Raw genomic sequence first — 22,111 nt, 5'->3', positions numbered from 1 at the left:
CACAAAGATTTGACATGAGGCTCCGGAACGCGAGGAGCCCCCCGCGCCAGGAGGCGGCATCGCCAACAATGTTCGATTGCCCCTACCATCCCGACAATTGTCGAAAGTTGGCCTCAAATTTCTCCCTCGAAGCAATTGCTCCGTCCTCTGCTATTCCCCCCATTTTAGTTGACGCCCCCAATGCTGAAAGCCCCTCCACATCCCACCACGCCTTGGGTGCCCGTAAACAGGATCCCCCGAGTTCAACCTCAATACGGACCCCACGTTTAGGGTTCTGTCGACATGCGTATTATTGCGTCGAGCGACAGCCGGGCGTCCAATTCATGGGCGTGTCATTGGCCCATGCTCAAGGTGACGCGTGCGCATTCATCTTCTCGAAATTGGGACAGCGAGTGCCAAGTATTTTTGACCCTCGAACTGTTGTGGGAAGCAGCAAGAAGGCTGTGCTGGTCGCGTCAGGTAGATCTTCTGACACTGGCCTCTAACATTGAGAGTGCAAGAGGGGCCCAGCTCGCGTATCGGGTCCTAACTCAGAGGGGTGTTGCGTAGGTAGTTAGTTAGTGTCCTAGCCGCCCAGTTGGGATGACTTATTTGCTGCGTTTTGACGGGTGACGGGTCACCTATTTTTGGAGACGTTTCAACAAGGGTCCGAGGGCTTGCAAGAAAATCACATATCAATGCGGTGGCACTTGTCGACCCGTGTGTGATGGTGATTATAGGCATTCAGTGTCTCATTTTGCTTGCTTTTATATTTTTTTTCTGTTGCATTTCCTCAGTGTTGTCGCCTGCAAAGTTCTTTTGCATCTCAGTTGAAGTCAACGGGCTCAGTTGGACATGGCTTACAAGGATCCAACATTCATCGAACAATGATACGCGAGCAGCCCAATCTGCCCGTGGCTGTTTTTTTTTTTTCTTCTATACAATAACTACAGCTAGTGACTTACCTTTTGCATTACATCACGATGCACAGCCCTACGCTGACGTATGTAGTAGTAATTGAAGCCGTTCCAAGCCCAACCCCGAGCACCACGCGCGTGCATCAGCCGTACTTACTTACTGCCTCTCCGTGCCGTAATCAAGACAACGAGTTGCTTACTGAACATTTCGGATCCTCTTCGCATTACATACGTACACCCGTCCCACATACCGGTCCTCGCTCACCCCTTCTTCCTTTTGCATTGTTTTTGCCTGCCGCCACAAAACGTGGGGGGGGGGGGGACCGGCTTCGCCCTGTTCAACCAGGGGTGGGAACGGGAATGCAAATCATCTAAAGGTTAGAGAGAGAGCCTGCATGTTGTACTGAGCTCGGATTCAATACGCAAATTGCTTTGCAGAAAAAAAAAAAGAAAAAGGAACCCCATTCTTCAGTGAATAAGCTCGGGTCCTGCCGTGGCAGTGCAAACCATCTGGCAACTGTGCCACATGCTTTATAAGGTTCAACAGATGCGCATAACTCAGGTGCGGCTGACGGAGCCGCACCACTATTTTTAATGGGGATAATGGGTATACGCGTATTTATGGGTTGTTTGACGGTTTTAATTCTACGAAAGGCTTGCCTATTCGGGCTTACTGCGCTTCGCTATCGTTCCCGTCAACCCTGGATCCGCTGCACCTCGCATATTCACACGGACTGTGCCTGAGATCTTGGCATGGCACGGTTTCCCAAACATGTGGGATTTTCCGTCAACGTTGTGGATTGGCGTAGCTTATCTTGTATTACCTGGCAGTTTTGTTTCCAAAGTCCTGGTACATAAGAAAGGTGGCAGGACGGCGACGTACACCAAAGCGATAGCCGGTCCATTTACCTAGCAGCAAGGAAACTTGACGACCTTTCTTTTGTCAGTCTATTTTGACTCTGCTTCATCTTTCGACTATCGCATCTTTAGAAGACGAAATGCCAGAGCTCAAGCCGTACAAGGGTGCCTACTACCTTTGGGACTATGTCCCCTCACTGCCAGCTGCCATCGTGGCCATTGTCCTGTTTGGTCTTCTCACATCGGGCGTCGTATGGCGCAGCATATCGACACGGACTCGATTCGCCATTCCCTTTGCCATTGGAGGACTATGTACGTTTTACCTCCCGCCCGAGCCCCCCTCTACCGACGGCCTACTGACAGTTACTCCAGTCGAGCTCATAGGGTACATTGCGCGCGCCGCCGCCCGCGACAGGACGGATAACCTCATTCTCTTTATCCTGCAGAGCGTCTTCGTCCTCGTCGCGCCCGCGCTATTTGCCGCGTCCATCTACATGGTGCTTAGCCGGCTGGCGCGCAGCATTCACGGAGAGCGGCATCTCGTCATCCCCCCGCGATGGCTCACGCGCGTCTTTGTCTTTGGTGACGTCTTTTCTTTTCTCGTGCAGTCGGCTGGTGGTGGCCTCATCGCGTCGGACACCTTCCCCAAGAAGACGGCGCAAAATATTATCCTCGCGGGCTTGTTGATCCAGATTGTGCTGTTTGGGCTTTTTGCCGTGACAGCCGTCATCTTTCACGTACGGATGCGTCGCTGGCCGTCTGCCGCGAGCGCCGCTAGCGGGGGTGGTGCTGTTCCCTGGGAGCGTATCCTGTTCATGATGTACACGGCCAGCATGCTCATCATGGTACGGTCCATCTTCCGCGTGGTCGAGTACATCATGGGCAAGGAGGGCTACCTGCTGACGCACGAATGGACCTTGTACGTGTTTGACGCCCTGCTTATGGTGCTCACCATGGCCGTCTTTGTTTGGTGGTACCCGGGGCGGTTGACGGCATCGCCGCACGAGTGGGAGAATGTCGAGGGCGGCGTCAACGAATCAAGCCTGCGGCTGGGCGCGGGGGGTGAGTACTCGTCTCGCGCGTCGTCAAAGGGGCTGCAAAAGTAAGCGTATCGGAGCAGGCATCGCATTGCATCTTGGGGCGTCGTCGCGGTTCATTATTTTCTCTTTTCAGCGATAGACTGGGCGTATCGGTATAAATAGAAGCGGCAAAGATGTAGTCGCAAGTGACATTACACGAGGCTGTATTTAAAGATGTGCATGCTGCGGAGTTTGCATCGGTTGGCCATGCCGCTCTTTCCGGCTATCCGCAATCTTGGCCGGGACTGAGACGCTTGTGCGTGCGGTCGGACAGGACTGATCGAACTGGCTCAAGTCGGGATGGATACGAATACAGCCTTTTCGCGTTGCTAGCCTGGTGATGCATTTTGGAGGGGGGCGAAGCACAATGTCGGGGTCTTGATGAACTCCGCGCGCGCGCGCGTCGCCCGCCAGTCGGAGTTACTGGCGGAAAGAGCATGCAGCCCATGAAAGAAAAGTTATTCGAGGAGAGCAACGGAAAAACTGCCATTGGTTCGCTAGTTAGTAGTAGTAAGCCAACCGAATATGCCGATTTTCTTCATCGTTTTCCCCTTTGTTCAAGCCACTTCATCAGGCTCTCTCTTGTTAGATTTTTGCATGTCTTGTTGCACCTGACAGGGCTAAATCCCGTGCACAAACAAGAAACTCGCTTCCCTCTGTTACTTGCAACTATTATTTTTCTTTCGAGTCGCCCGTGAGAATCCATCTCTGCATCTGCCACAATCTTCCGCCTCGCAAGACACCCAAGGGTCTACTACGCACATGTCCCCATGAAATCGAGATTGATTGCCATCAAAAACTTGCCTGTCGCTGCCACGGTCGCCATTGATCCACCCACCCTGGCTCATGTACTGCGAAAAGTGAAGCGAACCGTCAAGGAGCGAATTCGACATTGACCATGATTTGCTAACGGGAGCTGTACCGATCCTCAACGTCTCCATCGCCAGGAATTGAAAAAGGAAAAAAAAAAAACAATCTGCCGCCACCACACCAGGCCATGTCTCATCAAGACTCAACCAGCAGCACAGCAACTGCGTCTGCTACCGACCCCAGATCAACCCCATCTGCCGCCATATCATCAGATTCGCCATCCGCTTTCGATGCCGCAGCCAACAAGACGCGCCGCTCCCATCGCAAGTCGCGCAACGGATGCGCCGAATGCAAGCGTCGCCACATCCGCTGCGATGAGCACCGCCCGGTTTGCTCCAACTGCGTGAGCGCTGACCGCGCATGCGTCTTTCCGCGCGCCCCGGCTACCGGCACCCCAGCGCCAACACCCAACGGCGGCGTCTCCAAGCCCGCAACGTCGACAACGAATGGCTCTCGTCGTCGCCATCATGTTGCTGCTGCTGCTGATGCTGCCGCCACACCGCCTCATCAACTTCCCAGCCCCTGCGCCGCTGCCAACACGCCCTCGCCTCGCCCTGGCATGCCCTGGGAGGAATTGTCTGGTCCTTTGCCGCGGCCCAACCCATCCACAGCCTCGTACAATGTCCGCCGTAGCAACTATGTCTATAACCCGAGTACGACCAGCAGCATGGACACAACCACCGCCGCCGCTGCGCCGCCCACGCCGCACGCCAGTCTTGACCCTGACCTGTCTGCCTCGGCGTCCATCTACACGCCCTTTCACCTACAGCTATTTCATCATATCAACACGGTGATGCTGCCGGATCCGGGAGTCAATACCAGCAACCATCTGAAGCAGTTTGTCGACATTGCCATGCGGCACGCCGTCGATGCGCCGTACCTGATCAACGAGTTGCTCGCCATTGCTGCCATGCACATGGCGACTCAAAAGGAGCAGCAGCTGTTTCAGCAGCAACAGCAGCAGCAGCAGCAGCAGCAGAATCAAAACCAGAATCCCGACGGCGGTGGTGGCAGCAGTAGCTCCACCAACACTCCCGCCTCGACATCCGCTCCCTCGCACGCCGTGCTGCCTCCTCTTCTCCCACCGCATGGCTCCCCTTCATCAACATCCTCGCCAGCCTCCCTGCCCTCCATCACCACGCCCTCCTCCTCCAGCTTCCCAACCAACCCCTTCATCACCAATCTACGTCATCAAGCCACCGAACTGCAAACCCGCGCCGTCGCCAACTTCACCCGCCTTACCGCACACTTGCCCCCGGACGACACGGCTTCCTGCATCCCACGCTTCCTCTTCTCCTCGACGCTCTCCATGCACTCGCTCGCCGATTCACTCGCCGAGCTGCGCGCCGCCAACTCCGACTTTCATGGCTTCATCGACCGCTTTGTCGATTGCTTCAACCTCTACCGCGGCATCCGCGCCGTCATCTACCCCACCTGGCAGTTCCTCTCCGACTCCGAGCTCCGTCCCTTGCTCGAAGTCACCCGCGAGGCCAACCTCGGCATCGTCGAGCGCGGCCACGAGTGCGCGCCCCTACACGACCTCCTGCGCCACTCCGACCTCGCTCCCGCCAGCCTGGAAGCCTGTCGCGTCGCCGTCGACAAGCTTCAGTGGGCCTTTGACCTTCACAACAACCTCCCCCCGGGCAGCGGTCAGCATGCCGTCTCGGCCTTTTCTGTCATTGTCTCGGCCGAATACGTCGATGTTCTCCGCAAGCACAGGCCCGAGGCCCTCATCATCCTTTCCTACTTTGCCGTCCTGCTCCATCGCTGCCGCCACTTTTGGATATTTCAGAACTCGGGCGCCTGCATGATCAGGGCCATTGCCAACCACATTGGCTCCTACTGGCGTGATGCCATGGCTTGGCCGCTGCAAGTTGTTGAAACAGAAGACTGCTAGTTAGCTGTTGAAACAAGAAAGACCGCTAGCCACTTTTTCTTGCTTATATGGGGGAGAAACGGCGTTTTTGCTATCTACATGTTCACAAGGATATACCATATACCACTATTCAACTTTTGAACCAATTAATGACAAGACATTTACCAACATTATGCTCTTTTGCTCATTTTGAATCTTGAAATATTTGCAAGAGACATCTACATGATTACCATGTCTAAACTACTTTTCATCTCCGTCCTTGTGCTTCCCAGTCGCCCTCTCAAACACTGCTGCTGCACCTCGTCTACAATAGACAAATTGACTACATTGAGCGACACCTTCACCAGGTAGATGAGATGCCTCAACGAGGCCTGTTTGTTGTTGTTTTGCAGGCAAAAATATGCCATGGAGACTAATCAAATCTTTTCTGCCCTTGTCGGTATCATCGCAACTAGAAAGGAAATTAGAGAAAAAGAAGAGAACTCAAAAAAGAAATCGGCTGCAAACCACCGCGTGGTCAGGGGAGAAAAGGTCATGGTGTGCTCGCATCGACCCTTCTTTCACGCCTCAAAGTCCATAAAACTCCCAGCCGTCTCCGCTCGTGACCCCGTCGAGCCTGACTGCTTGCTTCGGAGCATACTCTGATCGAAGCTCTTCACCCAGTCACAGTTCTTCGTCGTCCAGCTCTGACGGCTTCAGCAGACCGCCAACCTTTTGTCGTCTCTCCATGTCGGCTGCCTTGGCATCACGTTCTTGCTGCTCCTTTTCCACAATGAAAAGCTCGGCGTTGTCACCGGCAAACTCTTTGAGCGAAATGAGAAAGTCTCGCAAGTTCAGACGGAATTTATCGTACTGCGTGTTTAGGCTAAAGAGACCCTCGACAAAGTTTGTAATCTGGGCACTGTGCAAAATATTAGTGTTGTCTTTCAACATACGAGGGCATATTACACTTACGCCTGTAAGTTGGGGAAGGCTCTCTGCAAGAGCTGAGCAACCGAGTTGCCCAAAAACTCCCTGTTACTAGTTCCCACTTGAGCCTGACCCTCGGTATATATGGGACCTTGGATCTTGGGTTGACTGCCATCACCGGGTTGAATATAGTAAAATAGCTTCATCAGCAGCATGGACTGTGTCTTGAAGCCTGCTTTGTGGTCATTGTCAGTGACTACGAAAAGCACGTCCTGGAGAATCGTCACGAAGAAACGCTGGAAGAAAGCATTGGCGGTGGCAGTATCTGTCTTTTCGGCAATGTTGGTGATGAGCTCCAAACACATGTTGAGACCAGCAGCTTCGACATCGCGATTGTCGTGCTTAAATGCCCACGAGCACGAGTCAATGACAAACTTGAACTGGTTGTTGTCAAGCTTAAGCAGAGCAGGAAAGCAATGCAAGTTGATGGCACGAAGCAGGTTGAAGAATTCGACACGGTGCTCAGGAAACTCGGAAAAGTCCTTGTTGATCATCTCCAGCGTGCACTCGAAGACATTCTCCATAATGGTGGGGACCTGGTCTTCCATCAAATTGGAGAGCTTGGTGATCACAACGGACATGGCCTTGAGCACTTCGGCATCGCGGGCGCCAGGGACGTTGCGGTTGTAGTCAATCAAGACAGAGTCAAGCAGCGGCGGAATCATCTGGGCACGAACAGCTTGGAGGTCCTCGGCCTTGTCGATGTACGTCTCAACGAGCTTGAGAATCTCCTTCTTGATGGTGCGGAGACCGCGAACCTTCGGCATCTTGGTAGCCAGTTCGCCGTCGCGCTGGACAGCTTCGGATATTAATGTACTTGTAGCGCGGTACATTTGTAGCATGTCATGATAAATGCGACCAATCTGGGGGTAGAAGTATGGTCCGATAGAAGTGCACGCCGACACATTTGTCTTCATGATGTTGCCGATGACCTTGATGGTTTCCGAGTCTTGCAGAATCGAGGGGTTCAAGGTAGCTTGCTTGATAATCTCGTCCCAAGCGGCATTGGGGATGCTCATCAGATCGGAAAGAAGACGCTCCTGCTGATGCTTATTACCTTGGGCAGCGACCATATAGCCACAGGCCTCGTAAAATGTATGTACTTGCTGAGGAGTCAAATCACAAGTGATGCGGCCCATGTTACGGACGATCTCCTCGATGAAAGGCTCCTGCTCCATGGGCTGCAGAGCGACAAAGTGGCGTCTGCATTGCCGCGCAATCTTGATGAAAGTATCGCAAGCCATGTCCTGTACACCCTCATGGGACTCGTGCATGAACTCAAACAGCTTATTCACAACTGTCTTGAGAAACTTCCAGTGAGCCTTGAGGAAGCGAGGGTACTGACCAACAATGTACATGATATTACTGGCGACAACCGCCTTGTTGTCCTTGCCGCGTTTCATCTCGGTGAGACCAAGGAGATCCTTGATGACAGTAACGAGGAATCGCTTCTCCGTCTCTTCGTTCATGGCCAGCGAAATGGAGCCAATGGCCCAGCAGAGAACATTGCAGTTATGCCACGACCACTCGGTGCCGTCGACCTGGCGCGCCAGCTTCTCAGTCATGATATTTTCGGTATCGACCACGTCTAAGTGGGTAAGATAGACCAGACATTCGCGGATTGTCTTGTATAGTTGAACAGTGTCGCTTTCCTTTACGAATTCGCGAACAATCTCACCCTCGTCATTTTCAACAATCAGAACTTCTTCGGGACGGACCATTTTCTCGATCATGACAACTCGTAGGTTCGATAGCACCTCGTTGTACTTGTGTTTGCGGAGAGGGTAGCTCGTGAGAAGCGAGGGGTTGGGCGCGCCGCCACCAGAAATGCCACCGCCGACAGCGAGGAGGGGGTTCAGGTCGGTGATAGGCAGCTGCTGCATCTCCTCGTAGAGCTCCTGCACAAGCTTCAGCCAGTAGTCGAGACAAATTTTAAAAATCTCGCGATCGTCGATCTGTGATATTCTGACGAGGTAGTAGTGTCCGTGCAACAGATAATCCCGGTTGGGAAGTTTCTCAATAAGCTGGGACGATTAGCAAAAGACAAGGATGCGGCATGAGGATACGTACGTTGAGATGGGCTCCGAAAAAGTTGCAGAGGAACAGAGCAAGATTCTGTATGAATTGCTGATCCCTAGAGTTGCTGCTGGGGTATGTAGATTTCAAGTCGAGAGACATGGGGATGATTTCAGCAATCGTTGTGAGAACTTCGGTAAACATCTTGACAAGCTGCTCATCGTACGAGTTTGGCTGGCCGGGGCCACCAGTCTGCAGACCGCCAATCTCAGTTAGGCACTGCAAGGTGACATTTCGAAACTCTGGGGTCGGCAGGAAACGGGTTCGCAGAGTCTCGATGAGGGGGGTCTCGAAGATGTAGCCAAGTGGGATCCAGTTGCAAAAGGCGAGCAAGGTCTGGAGAGTAGCCATGATGAGACTAGGCTGGTCGGCCGTGTTGAGAACTTCCTGGCAGAGCTGAAAAATCTGCGAGAATTCGGCGCACATGGTCTGCTTCATGCTTCTCGTCTTGGCCGAGGTCATCTGCTCTGCAGAGTAGTCAAATACTTCTTCGGATAGCAAACGCAGAATGATCATGTTGTTCTCGCAAATGGATAGACTGGAGTGGCAGGATGAGATGATTTCGTTGATGAACGTCGGCCAGTTGTGGGGCCATTCTTGCTTGAGGACGGAAACAAGAACGAGGTTGAGCTTGTTGAGGAGGGTCTTGTTGGATTGCAGAGACTCCTCGGTGTTGGAGGACTGGATAATAAACTGGACAATGAAATTGCGGATGCCTAGCAAAGTTAGTAGTGTACGGATCGTGCAGAAGAGCCAGAGCTGCAACATACCCTGGCACTGGTCGCGGGGCAGCACCTTCCATCGCGTCAGGATAACATTATCGAGAACCTGAAGGCCGAGATCTGTTTATATTGTTAGTGATTGTTGTCGTGCGGGGGCGCATAGAAGCGGCCGAGTCGGGGTGAGGGGACGCACATTTCGTCTGCGGGTACTGGGCATCAGAAAGAATTTTGTCGACCATGAGCCAGGCATCGGGGTCTTCCTTGAACTACAAAACGATAAAAGTCAGTTTCTGTGCTAAAACGGACGCACAGTAAAGGGTTCGATTTCGCCGGTTGCGAGTAAATTAAACTAACCTGGTTTAAGGCATTCTGCGCGGCTTTTTGCTAGTGGTGGCGGGTGATGTCAGTAACAAGGCAAACAAGCAGCGAAGAACGGGCGGATGCGACTGCTGAGGAAATGGACGAGGGAAAAGCAACAGAGCAGATAAAATGCGTACCTGGTCACCACGACCTTCGTAAAAGGCGCGGACCGTGGTGTCGAGCTCCTCAATGCTGATGGCCATGGCGAAGGAGGCGGGCGAGAGCGGGGTGTGTAGGTGAGGCAAGAATCACGGCTTCAAGCGCAGCAGCAAAAGCCGGCGTACGGCACAGCACAGAGAGTGACGACAGTTGCTGTCGGACGCGTCGAGACAAGCTCTTTTTACTTTCGTGGGCTCTTGCGAGAGTGAAAACAAGAGTAGTGCTGCTACTCGGGCGGACGAGACAGCAGTTGGCTTGTCTGGGAGGTGAGTGAGTTGAGATGTGGTTGGTGGTGGGAGAGAGAACTGGAAAGAAAACAAGCTAGAGCTTGGTAAGGTGAGGAGAAGAGGTGCCTGGCAGGCAGACAGCGCGCTGGCGGGTGAAGCAAAGACAGCGGGCCAAAAGCTCCCAGGCGCTCCTGTTGCGGTTGTATTTAGCGGGTGGCAGCCTGGCAGGCGGGACGGGAGCGGGGTCTTCAGCGCTTCTGGACCTCTGGTCTTCTGGGCGGTCTGCGAGCGCTCTTCAACCTCATCGAGAACCTGAGGCTGCTGAATATCCAGGCGCTACCTACAGCACTATGCATCCCTGTAGAAAGGGTGAGCAGATAAATCAGCCGCCTGCGATTGCTATCGTCAACCTCCGAACCCCTCCTCCAAGTACAGATACTTGTCAGGGAAAAGGCGGGGCTTGCAGCCTGACCCGTCGTCGGCGCGTACCAGCCACCGTTGCCACACCAATGTGCCCTTCTTGCCACTCTTTACAACAACCACCGACGCGCCCGCGCCACACCTGCGGAGGTATCGCTACTTGCATGATGAGCTCACGCTATCTCCAAACTCCGTCACTGCCGGCTGCACACGAACCCCCCACCTTAAGAACGATTCGGGCGCCATTCATCTCATGTGCTCTCGCGAATCTCTCGTGTGTTTCATCTAACCGAAAACAGTGATTGCTCGCTCAAGCTGTCACAATGCGGGCCTTGTGTCGGCAACTTCGTCATCCCTCGTTGCCCGGGCGCCACGGTGCGCGCCGAAATCAGCTGTGCGCAACTCGAGTTAAGCTTGGTGACACAGCGGCTGCAAACAACGAGTTGTTCGCGGGTGCCAGGAATATATATTGTATTATATTCATCGGCGAGATTGCCACTGCGCAAGCAGCTCTGTGCCATTGCATTTAGTTTGATTCCTTTTTTCCATTCATTTCTACTATATTCTACAGCTAGATGGTACCCAATCTATCCCAGGACACTTGCATACACTATATTTCCTTTCGCCGATCAAGCTCTACCCTCAAGCTTTGTAGCCGCACTCGGCCAGCGACTCCTTGAGAGCGTTGAGAGCCTTATCGATATCGCCACGGTTTGAGTTGACCTAGTAAGAGCTGAGTTAGTATCTACAAGGCATCCAACCGCATTTTTCACTTACAGCAGAGATACCCATGTGGCCGAAGCGAATGTACTTGGGGCCAATCGTGGCGTGCAGGCCAGCCGCGAAGATGACGCCCTTGCTCAACAGCTTGGGCAGGACATCCGTGGCGCCGACACCCTCGGGCAGGTAGATGGCAGTCATGGCGTGCGACTGGTCCTCCTTCTTGCTGGCGACAGGCTTGAGGCCAAGGTCGGCAATAGACTTCTTGACGTAGTCGGACACCTCGACGTGCTTGGCGATGCGCGGTTCAATGCCATTGGCCAGAAGCTGCTTGAAAGCAGTGTTGAGAGCGTGGATAAGCTGAGGGGAGGGGGTCGAGAAGTAAGAGGGCTTGCCGGCCTCATAGTTCTTCATGACTGTTGTTGCATCGTTAGCCGGCTATACATGCGCGCTTACTGGGGTTAGCGCTGCTTACTAGGAGTCCAGTTCTTCATGTTCGCAAAGTAGGCCGCGGCGGGGATCTTGCGGTTGTGAGCGACGTCAACGGCACGGCCGCTGAAGAAGGAGATGGACAGGCCAGCAGGGGCGCCGATGGCCTTTTGGCCAGCGGTGATGACACCGTCCAGACCCCAGTCGTCGAAGGCGAGCTCCTCGCAGGCGACACTGCAGACACCGTCGGCGATGACCAGTGTGTCGGGGGAGACCTTCTTGACGGACTGGACGAGCGTCTTGAGATCGAACAAGACACCGGTAGAGGTATCGACGTGGGTGGCGGTAACGAGCTTGTACTTCTTCTCGGAGAGGGCCTTTTCAATCTCGGCGGGGGAGGGGACGCCGCCGACGGGACCGTCGAGCTTGGTCACCTTGGCGCCGTACTGGGTCAGGCAGTCGGCGAAGCGGTCGCCAAAGTAGCCGGAGCTGAGGACAAGGACATCCTCGCCGGCCTCGACCAGGTTGGCGGCGACGAGATCCCAGCCGAGGGTACCAGAGCCGTTGATGATGTATGGCTGGGCGTTGGGGTCGGTCGAGCGGACAACTTGGCGGAGGAGCGAGAGGGTTTCGCCAAAGATCTTCACAAAGCCAGCACCGACGTGACTTTCACTGAATTTGAGAAGAAGAAGACAAGATATGGTTAGAATCGTGGTTAAGAAGTGGTGCGACAGCTGCACAGTATCTACCGCAAGTGTACGATGACCGGCGCGGGGCAGAAAGCGCAACGTACCTGTAATGGCTCATGGACTGAAGGACGGCATCGTCAAACTCAATGGGTCCGGGGATGAGCAAGGTAGGGTGGGGAGCCTGAGAAGACATGTTGGATGATTTGCGAGTCTGTTGGTGTATGGGAAAGGAAGCAATGGATGAAGGATGCTGAGAAGTGCCGGGGGTTGAAGCTATTATTCTGGCGCTGGAGGGGTAGCGGCATGTGGATGTCCATGACGGACTGCGGGGCATCCCGTCCACAGCCGACCGGAGGAGCGCTGATGAGCTTCTTAGTAAGGAGAACCGCGAAGCCATGATGACTGAAAGTGAACGAATGGACGAAACTTGGCGAGTGCAGCGCTAATAGGTCTCCGTATCTGGTCAATGACGACGAGTTCTGCAAATCGCCAATTGAGGCCGGAACGTTGGATAGAATCGTCGACGCAGCGCAAACAGCAAGGCGAAACGGCAGAAGCGTTAGGGGAATTGGGTGATCAAGTTTTGTCAATTCACAGCGGCTTCAGCCAATTCCGGTAGTGCGCTTCACTGTAGCCTCGCTGTAGCCTCACTGTCTCCCCGGCGTTTCCCGGCTACTCGGCCTCGCTGTGGGCAGGCGCCGTACTCCGCTGCCAACCTATCCACATCAGCTTACAGTGGCCAGTCAGCCCGTCGCAACCCATTACGCAGAGTGCAGAGGCTAGCGAGTTTGTTGCCTCTCGACTAATTATGAATCATACTGCCTCGCTCTCGAGTTTGCCCACCAGTGCATCTGATCTGCATCCAATTACATGGCTGTTTTCTGAATGGCTTCTGCGGGCGCAGATAGGTGCTTCATCATTCGTTGGCCAGCCCCGAATTCGTCTACTGTGGCGCGATCCCTTGTTCTCACAAGCGACCTACGTGTATGTGGCGCGACGCATCTCGTTCGTCACAGTACTTGCTGTGTGGCGCGATATCCTCTGCATTTCCCCTCTTTCTGCGGTTTCCCTCTTCGCAGACCCTTTCTGTTACCGCCTACTAACAATAGCTGATGCTCGCTTTCAACATCATGTCCTGGACTCAAACTCTGCTTCTCGCCGTTGGCATCTTTATGGCACCTGTTTCTGGCAGCCCTCGTAAGCCTCCACACTGGCTGACAAGCATGTACCATCTAACTAGGTCAACAGAGTACCATCGAGGTGGCGATTTTGCTCCTGCAGAGGCCACTCAGGTTGCTGATTGAAGAATATAGCTCTCGCCAATAATATCAATAGTCTCCTCTGCTGTCTTTGCGTCTTTGTGTTTTGCAAGCTCGCTATTCAAATCGATCCAGGCACTGCCAGCTCCCAACCGTGACTTAGTAGCATTCTTTCCAACACTGCCTTCGCTACCAATCGTCAATCCTGCACACCAGAGTGCTCCGATCTACATGAGACACGCCATCTTGCGACTGCTGCAAAGCTCCGACGATCCAACCTTGACTCGAGTATTCTCTCCGACCCAGCCCCACGCTTCCACGAGCCACTCGTACCACACTCGTGTATCATCCGTCTGCCGCCACATGCTAATTTCTAGTTCAGTATCCGCTGGGAAGTAAAGAGGTTGCTATCAGAACAATCATCAGCTTTAAACGTGTCGAAAAATAGTCATCTACCGATCACCACTTACATTGAGGGGAAAGAAGATGGGAAACCATGAAATCATGTCCTTGCTCTTCTCATCAATGCGCTCCGGGTGCGTGCTAATTTCGATTTTTTCGCCTCGTGTTTCCTCGACTTGCGATTCATACAAGGTGGACTCAAAATAGCCTGCCAAGCCGTGAGTGACACCGCGGGTGCGGCAAACAAACGTGAGATGGCAGAAGCGTGAGTTGTGGTCGTTGGCACCTGCCGCGCCAGCCATGCTGCCGCCGCCGCCACCGACAACGCCACCAGAGCGCCGCGCTTCAACTCCCTGCAGTGTAGACTCGGGAATCGGGTGAGAAAACTCCCAGGCCTCTTGGATGCGCGGATGATCAGGCACTCGCTGCGCATTGTAGTCGAGTGAGAACAGGTGCACGACCCAGGGCGTCGAAAACGCATTCGAATCGGTCGCAGAGCGCGCAAGAATATCCGCATGCAGCTTGGGCGAAGCAATTGGCGTAAAGTGAGCCGTGTAGGAGCTCGGAATAGAAATGCCCCGGGGTGCCATGACATGTTGGATGCCGTCCAGGCACTCCGGAGAAAGCTCGTTGTCACCAAACGAGCCTAACAGCTCGGAAATCAGAATATCCACCTTGCCATACAATGTGCCATTGGCAGACTCGGAAATAATAGGGCCTTTCCAGTGTCTCATGTCTGTCTTGACGACCTTGACACGCCCGTCCCAGACATTCTGGTTTTGACGCAGCAGATAGACGTAAGCATTGGGGTTCTTTTCAACAGCCCATATTTCAACTTCCACATTGGCGTATTCGGCAGCCTTGAGTGCTCGGGTAACGAGTGGTCCCCGGCCGGAGCCCGCCACGGCAATGACGACGACGCCTCCCTTTGAGGTCGGCTTTTTAAGCTTCTTCCACTCAATTAGGGCCTCCATAGTAGCAGCCTCATACTGATTATACTTGACGGGGTCGCCCTCAAACACCTCGTATGTCGCAGACTCAAGATTGTCCGATAACGGCTGCAGTGGCGATTGCAGCCAATCCTGAAAGCTGGTAAGCATTGGCGACTCGAAGATCGTGAGCGGTGGCTGTCCCGACTCTAGCCATCGCATATACTCAATGTACGGGGACGGTTTGTCATTTTCTTCGGAAGCAGGCTCGTTCTCACCATCTGCGCCCGAGAGCGGTGGAAAGCCATCTCCGAAAATGACCGTTTGCGCATTGCCTTTGATATGAGAAACGCGAGGTCCCGTATTCCACATCAGGAGTCCAGGAGTACTCTTGAGCTTCATGTAAGCATATATCATGGCTCGGTGATGTTTGGAAAGCGATGGGTTGCCAGTAGCATTCGTCTGAAAGACCTCTGGTGTGAATGTGAGGTACATGAGAGGTTCTGAGAACCAGCGGTCCTGCAGAGCCTTTTCAGGCATCACTTTCGGGATCTTCAGGGCTATGCCAGTAGCTTGTTAGTCAAAAGATGGCCTCACCAGACAGTAGGTTCTCTTACCTAGGAAAAGTCTCAAGTTGTAATTGCAGACACTTCTCACATTGTGCCAAGAGTCCCACGCAGTGAAAAGATCAATCTTTTTAGAGACTGGCGGGGTATTTGACACAGGGTTGAGACTGGACAACGTTTCAATACCGCCGTCAATGCCTGGCTCACGGTACATGGGCATTTGCACAGCAAAGCTCATATTGGCACCAATGGTCAGAGCTTCCTGCACGGCACGAGCATACTGCGCCAGACCGGAGTTTCCTGTACCTCGCGAGCCATCCCGCTCAGGCGGGGGGATCATGACGATGCGAAGTCCGCAGAAGCTTGCATAGTTGATTTCAAGATTCAGAACCTGTCGCGAAATGCTTGCGATGATCGGATTTGGTGATGCTAGATCGATCCATGGGCTAATGCAACCAGTGTAGGTATTGACAGCTTGCGAGGGGAATAAGCCGGTGTCGTCTGGGGTCAGCGGAGGGATGATAGGGTCAGCCTGAGGAGCAGTGGCGATAGTAGTACCCTCGGAACTAGACTTGGCCAACAGATCAAGGTGATCTTGAACGAGCTTGAAAATTCGATTCCTGAAATTTTCGTTGGTTATGGGTGCAACTGCAAAGTTGAACTACTCGGTATTAGTTGTGCTCATCGAGATCGTGTAAGAGTGAACTCACTCCCTCGTTCAAGAGGTACCCATATTGAAGATCGCTCAGAGGCGCATCTCTAGTACTATCATAGTACCCAAAGGTAAAGTATGGGCGATCATAGTCCGTTGAGGCCATCGTGGCGCCGCAAAGAGAGCTCTTGCCAGTTGCGCAGCACGTGCGAAGGCAGTAATGTCCCGCAGCTTTTCGAATAGAACCACGACCTGACAAACTCTTCAGACTTTGGCACCGGAGCTGGCAAATAGACAGCCGGGCCACTGGCAAGAGCAATAAGGTGCTGGTGAAGTCGTTTTGAAAGCCGAGACGCTCCGTTCCGCCTGGCTACATTTTCAGTCCTGGCGACCCAAGGTGGGATGAAACGGGGCCTTGCACAGTGTGCGACTGGCGAGCTAGACTGCCCAACGGCGTTTTGTTGTGAGACTCGATACACAAGCACAGGCCAGCTAGCGGCCCCTGGAAAACAATCTGCTCTGTTCAAGGCGAAAAACTTGACTCATGTTTTATCGAGACAGAATTTGATCGGACAGCAGATCATTAGCTTCCATTTTACCGCTTTTGCGCTTGCTCAATAGCTCGCGATACAGTGCGGACAGTCGCCCCATCAACACTGTCGCCTGCTTATCGATAAAGATTTTCCAGATCTCTCGCTCGAAAATTTCAAAGTCAACAACCCGACCACGTTACAGCGCTGCTGACGATTATATCCCTTCCAATTGCCATCTGAAACCTGCCTCCCGTTTGCAAGATTGGCAAGGTGGAATCATGCCCGATAACACCGGCGACAAGCGAAGCAGCGCCGATATCGACGGGGCTTCCAGGAAGAAGATGAAGAGGGATGACAAAGAGAACCCGTATCTGGCGCACATGTACGAGAACGGGGACGACGGCGACGACTACGAAAATGGCGCCGACGAGATGCCTGCGCACTCGCCTCTCGCAGGCATGAAGCGTCGCGCCACAACGGCGAAGCAGGCCGCCAAGGCCGAGGACCTAGACTCGAATCCCTTCACCGGGCGCCCGCATTCGCAAAAGTATTTCCAGATCCTGCAAGGTCGCCGAGACCTGCCCGTCCACAAGCAAAGGTATATATTTCTCCGTTTTCTGCGCTTTCCGTTGCATACTAACAGGGTGTCTTGCAGGCAAGAATTTCTCGACAAGTACCACGAGACCCAGATCCTCGTCTTCGTTGGTGAGACGGGTTCCGGCAAAACTACTCAGATTCCGCAATACGTCGTCTACGATGAGCTTCCCCAGCTCAACCGCAAGCTGATTGCTTGTACGCAACCGCGCCGAGTCGCCGCCACCTCAGTTGCCCAGCGTGTCGCCGACGAGATGGACGTGGTCCTGGGCGAGGAAGTCGGTTACAATGTCCGCTTCGACGACATGTCGGGCCCCAAGACGTTGCTCAAGTACATGACGGACGGTATGCTACTGCGCGAGGCCATGCACGATCACGACATGTCGCGCTACAGCTGCATCATTCTCGATGAAGCGCACGAAAGGACGCTCGCCACCGATATCCTCATGGCGCTGCTCAAACAAATCGCGGCGCGGCGCCCCGACCTCAAGATCATTGTCATGTCGGCCACGCTGGACGCGCAAAAGTTTCAGCGCTACTTCAACGACGCGCCGCTGCTCGCTGTTCCCGGTCGCACGCATCCCGTCGAGATTTTCTACACGCCCGAGCCCGAAAAGGATTACGTCGAAGCGGCCATTCGCACCGTGCTGCAGATCCACGCCTCGGAACCCGAGGGCGACATTCTACTGTTCCTCACGGGTGAGGACGAAATCGAAGATTCGTGTCGCAAGATTGCCCTCGAGGCCGAGGAATTGATACGAGAAGTCGACGCCGGCCCGCTCGCCGTCTACCCGCTCTACGGTACCCTCCCGCCACACCAGCAGCAAAAGATCTTCGACAAGCCGCCACCGCCGCTGCGCAAGGGCGGTCGCCCCGGCCGCAAGGTCATCATCTCGACCAACATTGCCGAAACCTCGTTGACGATTGACGGCATCGTCTACGTGGTGGACCCTGGCTTCAGCAAGCAAAAGATTTACAACCCACGCATCCGTGTCGAGTCACTACTCGTGTCGCCCATCTCCAAGGCATCTGCCCAGCAGCGCGCTGGTCGTGCTGGTCGTACCAAACCCGGTAAATGCTTCCGGCTGTACACGGAAAAGGCGTTCAAGAAGGAGCTCATCGAGCAGACGTACCCCGAGATTCTACGCTCCAACCTAGCCAACACGGTGCTGGAGCTCAAGAAGCTGGGCGTGGAGGACCTGGTGCACTTTGACCTAATGGATCCTCCGGCACCGGAGACGATGATGCGCGCCCTCGAAGAGCTCAACTACCTGGCATGCCTGGACGACGACGGGGAGCTGACGACGCTAGGCTCTCTGGCGTCGGAATTTCCGCTAGACCCGGCGCTCGCCGTGATGCTCATCTCGTCGCCCGAATTCTATTGCTCCAACGAGATTCTCAGCCTGACGTCGCTGCTGTCGGTGCCGCAGGTGTTTGTGCGCCCGGCCAACAACCGCAAGCGCGCCGACGAGATGAAGTCGCACTTTAGCCATCCCGACGGCGACCACTTGACCATGCTCAACGTGTACCACGCCTTCAAGGGCCAGATGGCGTCGGACCCGAACTCGGTGAAGCAGTGGTGCCACGAACACTTTCTCTCGCACCGACACCTCAGCAGCGCCGACAGCGTGCGCGCCCAGCTCAAGCGCATCATGGAGGTGCAGGGCCTGGAGCTCGTCTCCACGCCGTTTGAGGACAAGAACTACTACACCAACATTCGCCGGTCCCTGCTGTCGGGCTTCTTCATGCAAGTCGGCATGAAGGAAAGCTCAGGTAAGGTGTACAGGACCGTCAAGGATGACCAGGCCGTACTGATTCACCCGTCGACGGTGCTGCGGACCGAGTTTGATTGGGTTGTGTACCACGAGTTTGTCCTGACGTCGAAGCAATATATCCGCACCTGCACGGGTATCCGCCCGGAGTGGTTATTGGTAAGTTTGATTGCTTATATTCACTTGTTGCATGCTTCTGACGCATGTTTCGTTTACCCTCTCTCGTTCCCTGCTGCGGTGCCCAGGACATGATGTACTAACAAAACAACTCTGCAGGACATTGCCCCGGCGTACTATGACCCCGAGAACATGGATCAACCCGACATCAAGCGGGCTCTGCTCAGAGCCGCGGAGAAGAAGCGCAGAAAGGCGGCGATGAAGGCCGACAAGTGATGTCGTTCGTGGCTAATCTGCATGCACGCTGAGGCGCCACGTTATGCCCGCGAAACCCGAGTTGGCTGAATTGCTGCAAACGCTGGCCCCCCCACAGGCCCAATGGTTCTGTTTCACATCCGGGAGTGCAGGATCGTGTGCGCTGCATAATGCACTCGATGTCGGTTGGGGTCTCGGTATCTCGAAGAGGGTGCACACGTGTGTATGTGTGCGTGTGTGCGTGGTTTAGGAGCGGCGCTATTGGAGCAAGATTCGCAAGAGCGCACCCGGGACGTCATTTCTCTGTTTTACACTTTTGGGGGTCACACATGAGATTTTTTTTTTCTTTCACATCGAGAACAGTCAGTTAGAGTATAGAGGCGGCCAAGCCTGCAAGGCGTCCGTCACCATTACAATCGAGTACATTATGTATGCCAAGACGCGCATTTGGCCTCTTGCGTGCTGAGTCGACTTTCCATTCAGCTCTCGAGGAATTCGGCAGTGATGGTGGTGACGTCCTGTCGTTTTTTTTTTAGAGTAATCTTGTCCTTCTGGCTGCATTTGCAATAAAGGGATGTTAGGAGGTCAGTCAAGTAAAGGCTTGCGTGGGGGGTCAGAGGGGGTACGTTCGTCGGCGACGACCAGTAGCCATCGCACGGAAGATGCCCCGAGGGCATCCGGTGAGCCGGCGCGTGAATCCCGGCCATCTTGGCATCAATTTGAGCCCATCAGTCGGGAGAGAAGGCGTTCTGTTGTCGTGTTTGCTGTGATAATACCAGGGCATATAGCATATCCGTTGGGCGGTGAGGTGTCGGACGATAGACCCGGGGGGGGTTAACTGGGTACGTTGCTAGTTTCTATGAAACTGTTAAAATATGCTTAGGTGCTCGGAAATATAGTTGGCTGTTAAGAAGGGCATTTTGTCGAAAGATTCGGTTTCCATCATTATTAATTAATAAAGGTGATGACTTGTTGGGTCTGTCATGCAGGGAACATGAATTTCTTTTTTGTTCTCCGAGCCGGTGCGCCCGGTAGTTACCTTGTTGGGGCTGCTGCAGATAAAAAAGAACCCTGCTTAATTAATGCACGCATAAATAAGAAACAAGGAAATAAAGAACAACGCAGAGAGCTTGCTCGGATGAAGCATCCGAGTTGGAGAAAAAAATCAGAAAAAAGAAAAAAGCAAAACACCGGCAATCGGCCGCCGATGCCCGGATACAACGTTTTGGGGCTGAGCCGCCAGCGTAACGCGGAATGCAACACTGAGAATCAATTGGTGGGTGTTCTGACCTGGCAAGCTTCTTCGTCTTGACGCTTGCATTCGTACAGATGCTGTGTTTATGTGTGTGTGCGAGTGTGTGTGTGTGCGTGTGTTGGTGTGAACACATGCTTCTCGAAAGTGGTTGGCAGCTGTGGTGGCGGAAAGGGCGTTTGTGCTTGCTGCCTGCATCGCACAGGGTTAGGTATTGGCGGAAATGGTCCTCATGCAGGCTCGTCATCTATTGTGGCTGCTGATGGCAGGACCGGGGTAACGCTTCCGCGCCAACTGGTTCAGCTGAGCCATGTTGTACTTGTATAATACAGAATGCTTCTTTACGCATTGTTCTTTTTTTTTTTTTTGTCATTGACATTTTGCATGTGGTGTGCTGATGCAGCCAGCATCCGCCGTGTTTGTTAACGAGGTGGCCGGGCGCAATGCTCCGGGGTGAGAAGAGAGGAAGAATTAAATGAATTGCAGAGTAAACACGTCATTTTCTTCAAAGGTTCTTCTTCTCTACCGATTTCGCTGTAGGGAGTACGCTTGTCGCATTCTACAAATGGTCGAAAAGACCTTGCTGACCGCCAGTCTGTATTTATTGTCGTATGTTCGAGATCGGGCCTTGATAAAGGGCAGTAATAATCAAGGTTGACAAGGCAGGGGGCGCGGGTATAAGGCGCCATAACGAAGCTAGGAGCCGTTCGGCGCGCGACGCCATTCCCGAGGCCAACGAAGAGCACGGACGAAGAAAATGAGCGTCACATTTTCGTTTTAGAGCAAGGGGTAGACTGGGGTGGTGTTTGGTGGCGGCTTGGCCAGCTTCCTGTTTGAGACATCGTCAACTGTTTTCTTTTTTGTCGAAACCTACCCCAACTTGGGCTGGGCTAACGGGCGGGTCGACCGTTGGAATTGAAGAACGAGAAGGATTCTCTGTTTATCCCGATGGAGTCTGAGAGAGGCGTATGTGTGTGTGTGTGTGTGTGTGTGTTGGGATGATGGCGCTGCCCGGGTGCCAAGAAGACTCCACAAGGCCGTCAAGGTTGTTGCTCCAAAAAATAAAGAATATCTCTCTCTCTCTAATTACGGAGTAGTGACTCGTGAGCAAGAAGCGGCGCTGCCGAGTCCATTCCGGGTGCATTGGATGGCTGCCCGACCTTGGGCAGATTTGATTACGTGGTTGTAAACTCTAAAAAGAAATCTCGCCTTTTCAGGTTTTGATGACGGCAACGGCAGATGTTCAGGCGTGTAGGGATATTACAAGAGGGGAAAAAGGGACTTGTAATATATATTCATTTATGCTCCATCAGCCTGCAGCACAAAACCAAGAGGCTTTGTCTTCTCCTTCTTCTTGTTCTTCTCTTCTTCTGCCTCGTTTCTCCGTTTCCTGTCAATTCCCGGCCCCAGGTAATAGGCTCGGCCCGCAC

The 22,111-nt window shown here is 53.7% G+C and overlaps 6 protein-coding genes across 6 annotated transcripts; 3 read left to right on the top strand and 3 right to left on the bottom strand.

Moving 5' to 3' along the window:
- Positions 1–1,894: 1,894 nt before the first annotated feature.
- On the top strand, positions 1,895–2,860 carry BBA_08291 (RTA1 domain protein, putative; the record flags this gene model as incomplete). The annotated part of the gene is made up of 2 exons (XM_008603388.1): positions 1,895–2,066; positions 2,127–2,860. 2 exons carry the CDS (start codon positions 1,895–1,897, stop codon positions 2,858–2,860), a joined length of 906 nt encoding a protein of 301 aa, XP_008601610.1.
- Positions 2,861–3,830: 970 nt separating this feature from the next.
- On the top strand, positions 3,831–5,600 carry BBA_08290 (C6 finger domain protein; the record flags this gene model as incomplete). Its single annotated transcript, XM_008603387.1, has 1 exon — positions 3,831–5,600. One exon carries the CDS (start codon positions 3,831–3,833, stop codon positions 5,598–5,600), a length of 1,770 nt encoding a protein of 589 aa, XP_008601609.1.
- Positions 5,601–6,242: 642 nt separating this feature from the next.
- On the bottom strand, positions 6,243–9,909 carry BBA_08289 (exportin-1-like protein; the record flags this gene model as incomplete). The annotated part of the gene is made up of 7 exons (XM_008603386.1): positions 6,243–6,480; positions 6,534–8,572; positions 8,619–9,340; positions 9,395–9,466; positions 9,540–9,612; positions 9,701–9,730; positions 9,844–9,909. 7 exons carry the CDS (start codon positions 9,907–9,909, stop codon positions 6,243–6,245), a joined length of 3,240 nt encoding a protein of 1,079 aa, XP_008601608.1.
- Positions 9,910–11,154: 1,245 nt separating this feature from the next.
- Positions 11,155–12,543, bottom strand: BBA_08288 (alanine-glyoxylate aminotransferase; the record flags this gene model as incomplete). Its single annotated transcript, XM_008603385.1, has 4 exons — positions 11,155–11,235; positions 11,290–11,648; positions 11,708–12,333; positions 12,455–12,543. 4 exons carry the CDS (start codon positions 12,541–12,543, stop codon positions 11,155–11,157), a joined length of 1,155 nt encoding a protein of 384 aa, XP_008601607.1.
- Positions 12,544–13,836: 1,293 nt separating this feature from the next.
- On the bottom strand, positions 13,837–16,324 carry BBA_08287 (protein arginine N-methyltransferase; the record flags this gene model as incomplete). Its single annotated transcript, XM_008603384.1, has 4 exons — positions 13,837–14,016; positions 14,080–15,500; positions 15,558–16,167; positions 16,217–16,324. 4 exons carry the CDS (start codon positions 16,322–16,324, stop codon positions 13,837–13,839), a joined length of 2,319 nt encoding a protein of 772 aa, XP_008601606.1.
- Positions 16,325–16,969: 645 nt separating this feature from the next.
- On the top strand, positions 16,970–19,450 carry BBA_08286 (helicase associated domain-containing protein; the record flags this gene model as incomplete). The annotated part of the gene is made up of 3 exons (XM_008603383.1): positions 16,970–17,289; positions 17,347–19,216; positions 19,334–19,450. The coding sequence occupies 3 exons, from the start codon at positions 16,970–16,972 to the stop codon at positions 19,448–19,450; spliced, it is 2,307 nt and encodes a 768-aa protein (XP_008601605.1).
- Positions 19,451–22,111: the final 2,661 nt, after the last annotated feature.

This window comes from Beauveria bassiana (assembly GCF_000280675.1).
Source record: "Beauveria bassiana ARSEF 2860 unplaced genomic scaffold BBA_S00033, whole genome shotgun sequence".
NCBI lineage: Eukaryota > Fungi > Ascomycota > Sordariomycetes > Hypocreales > Cordycipitaceae > Beauveria > Beauveria bassiana.
Note: the sequence above shows the minus strand (reverse complement) of the source record. Positions and strands in the feature narration are given on the sequence as shown.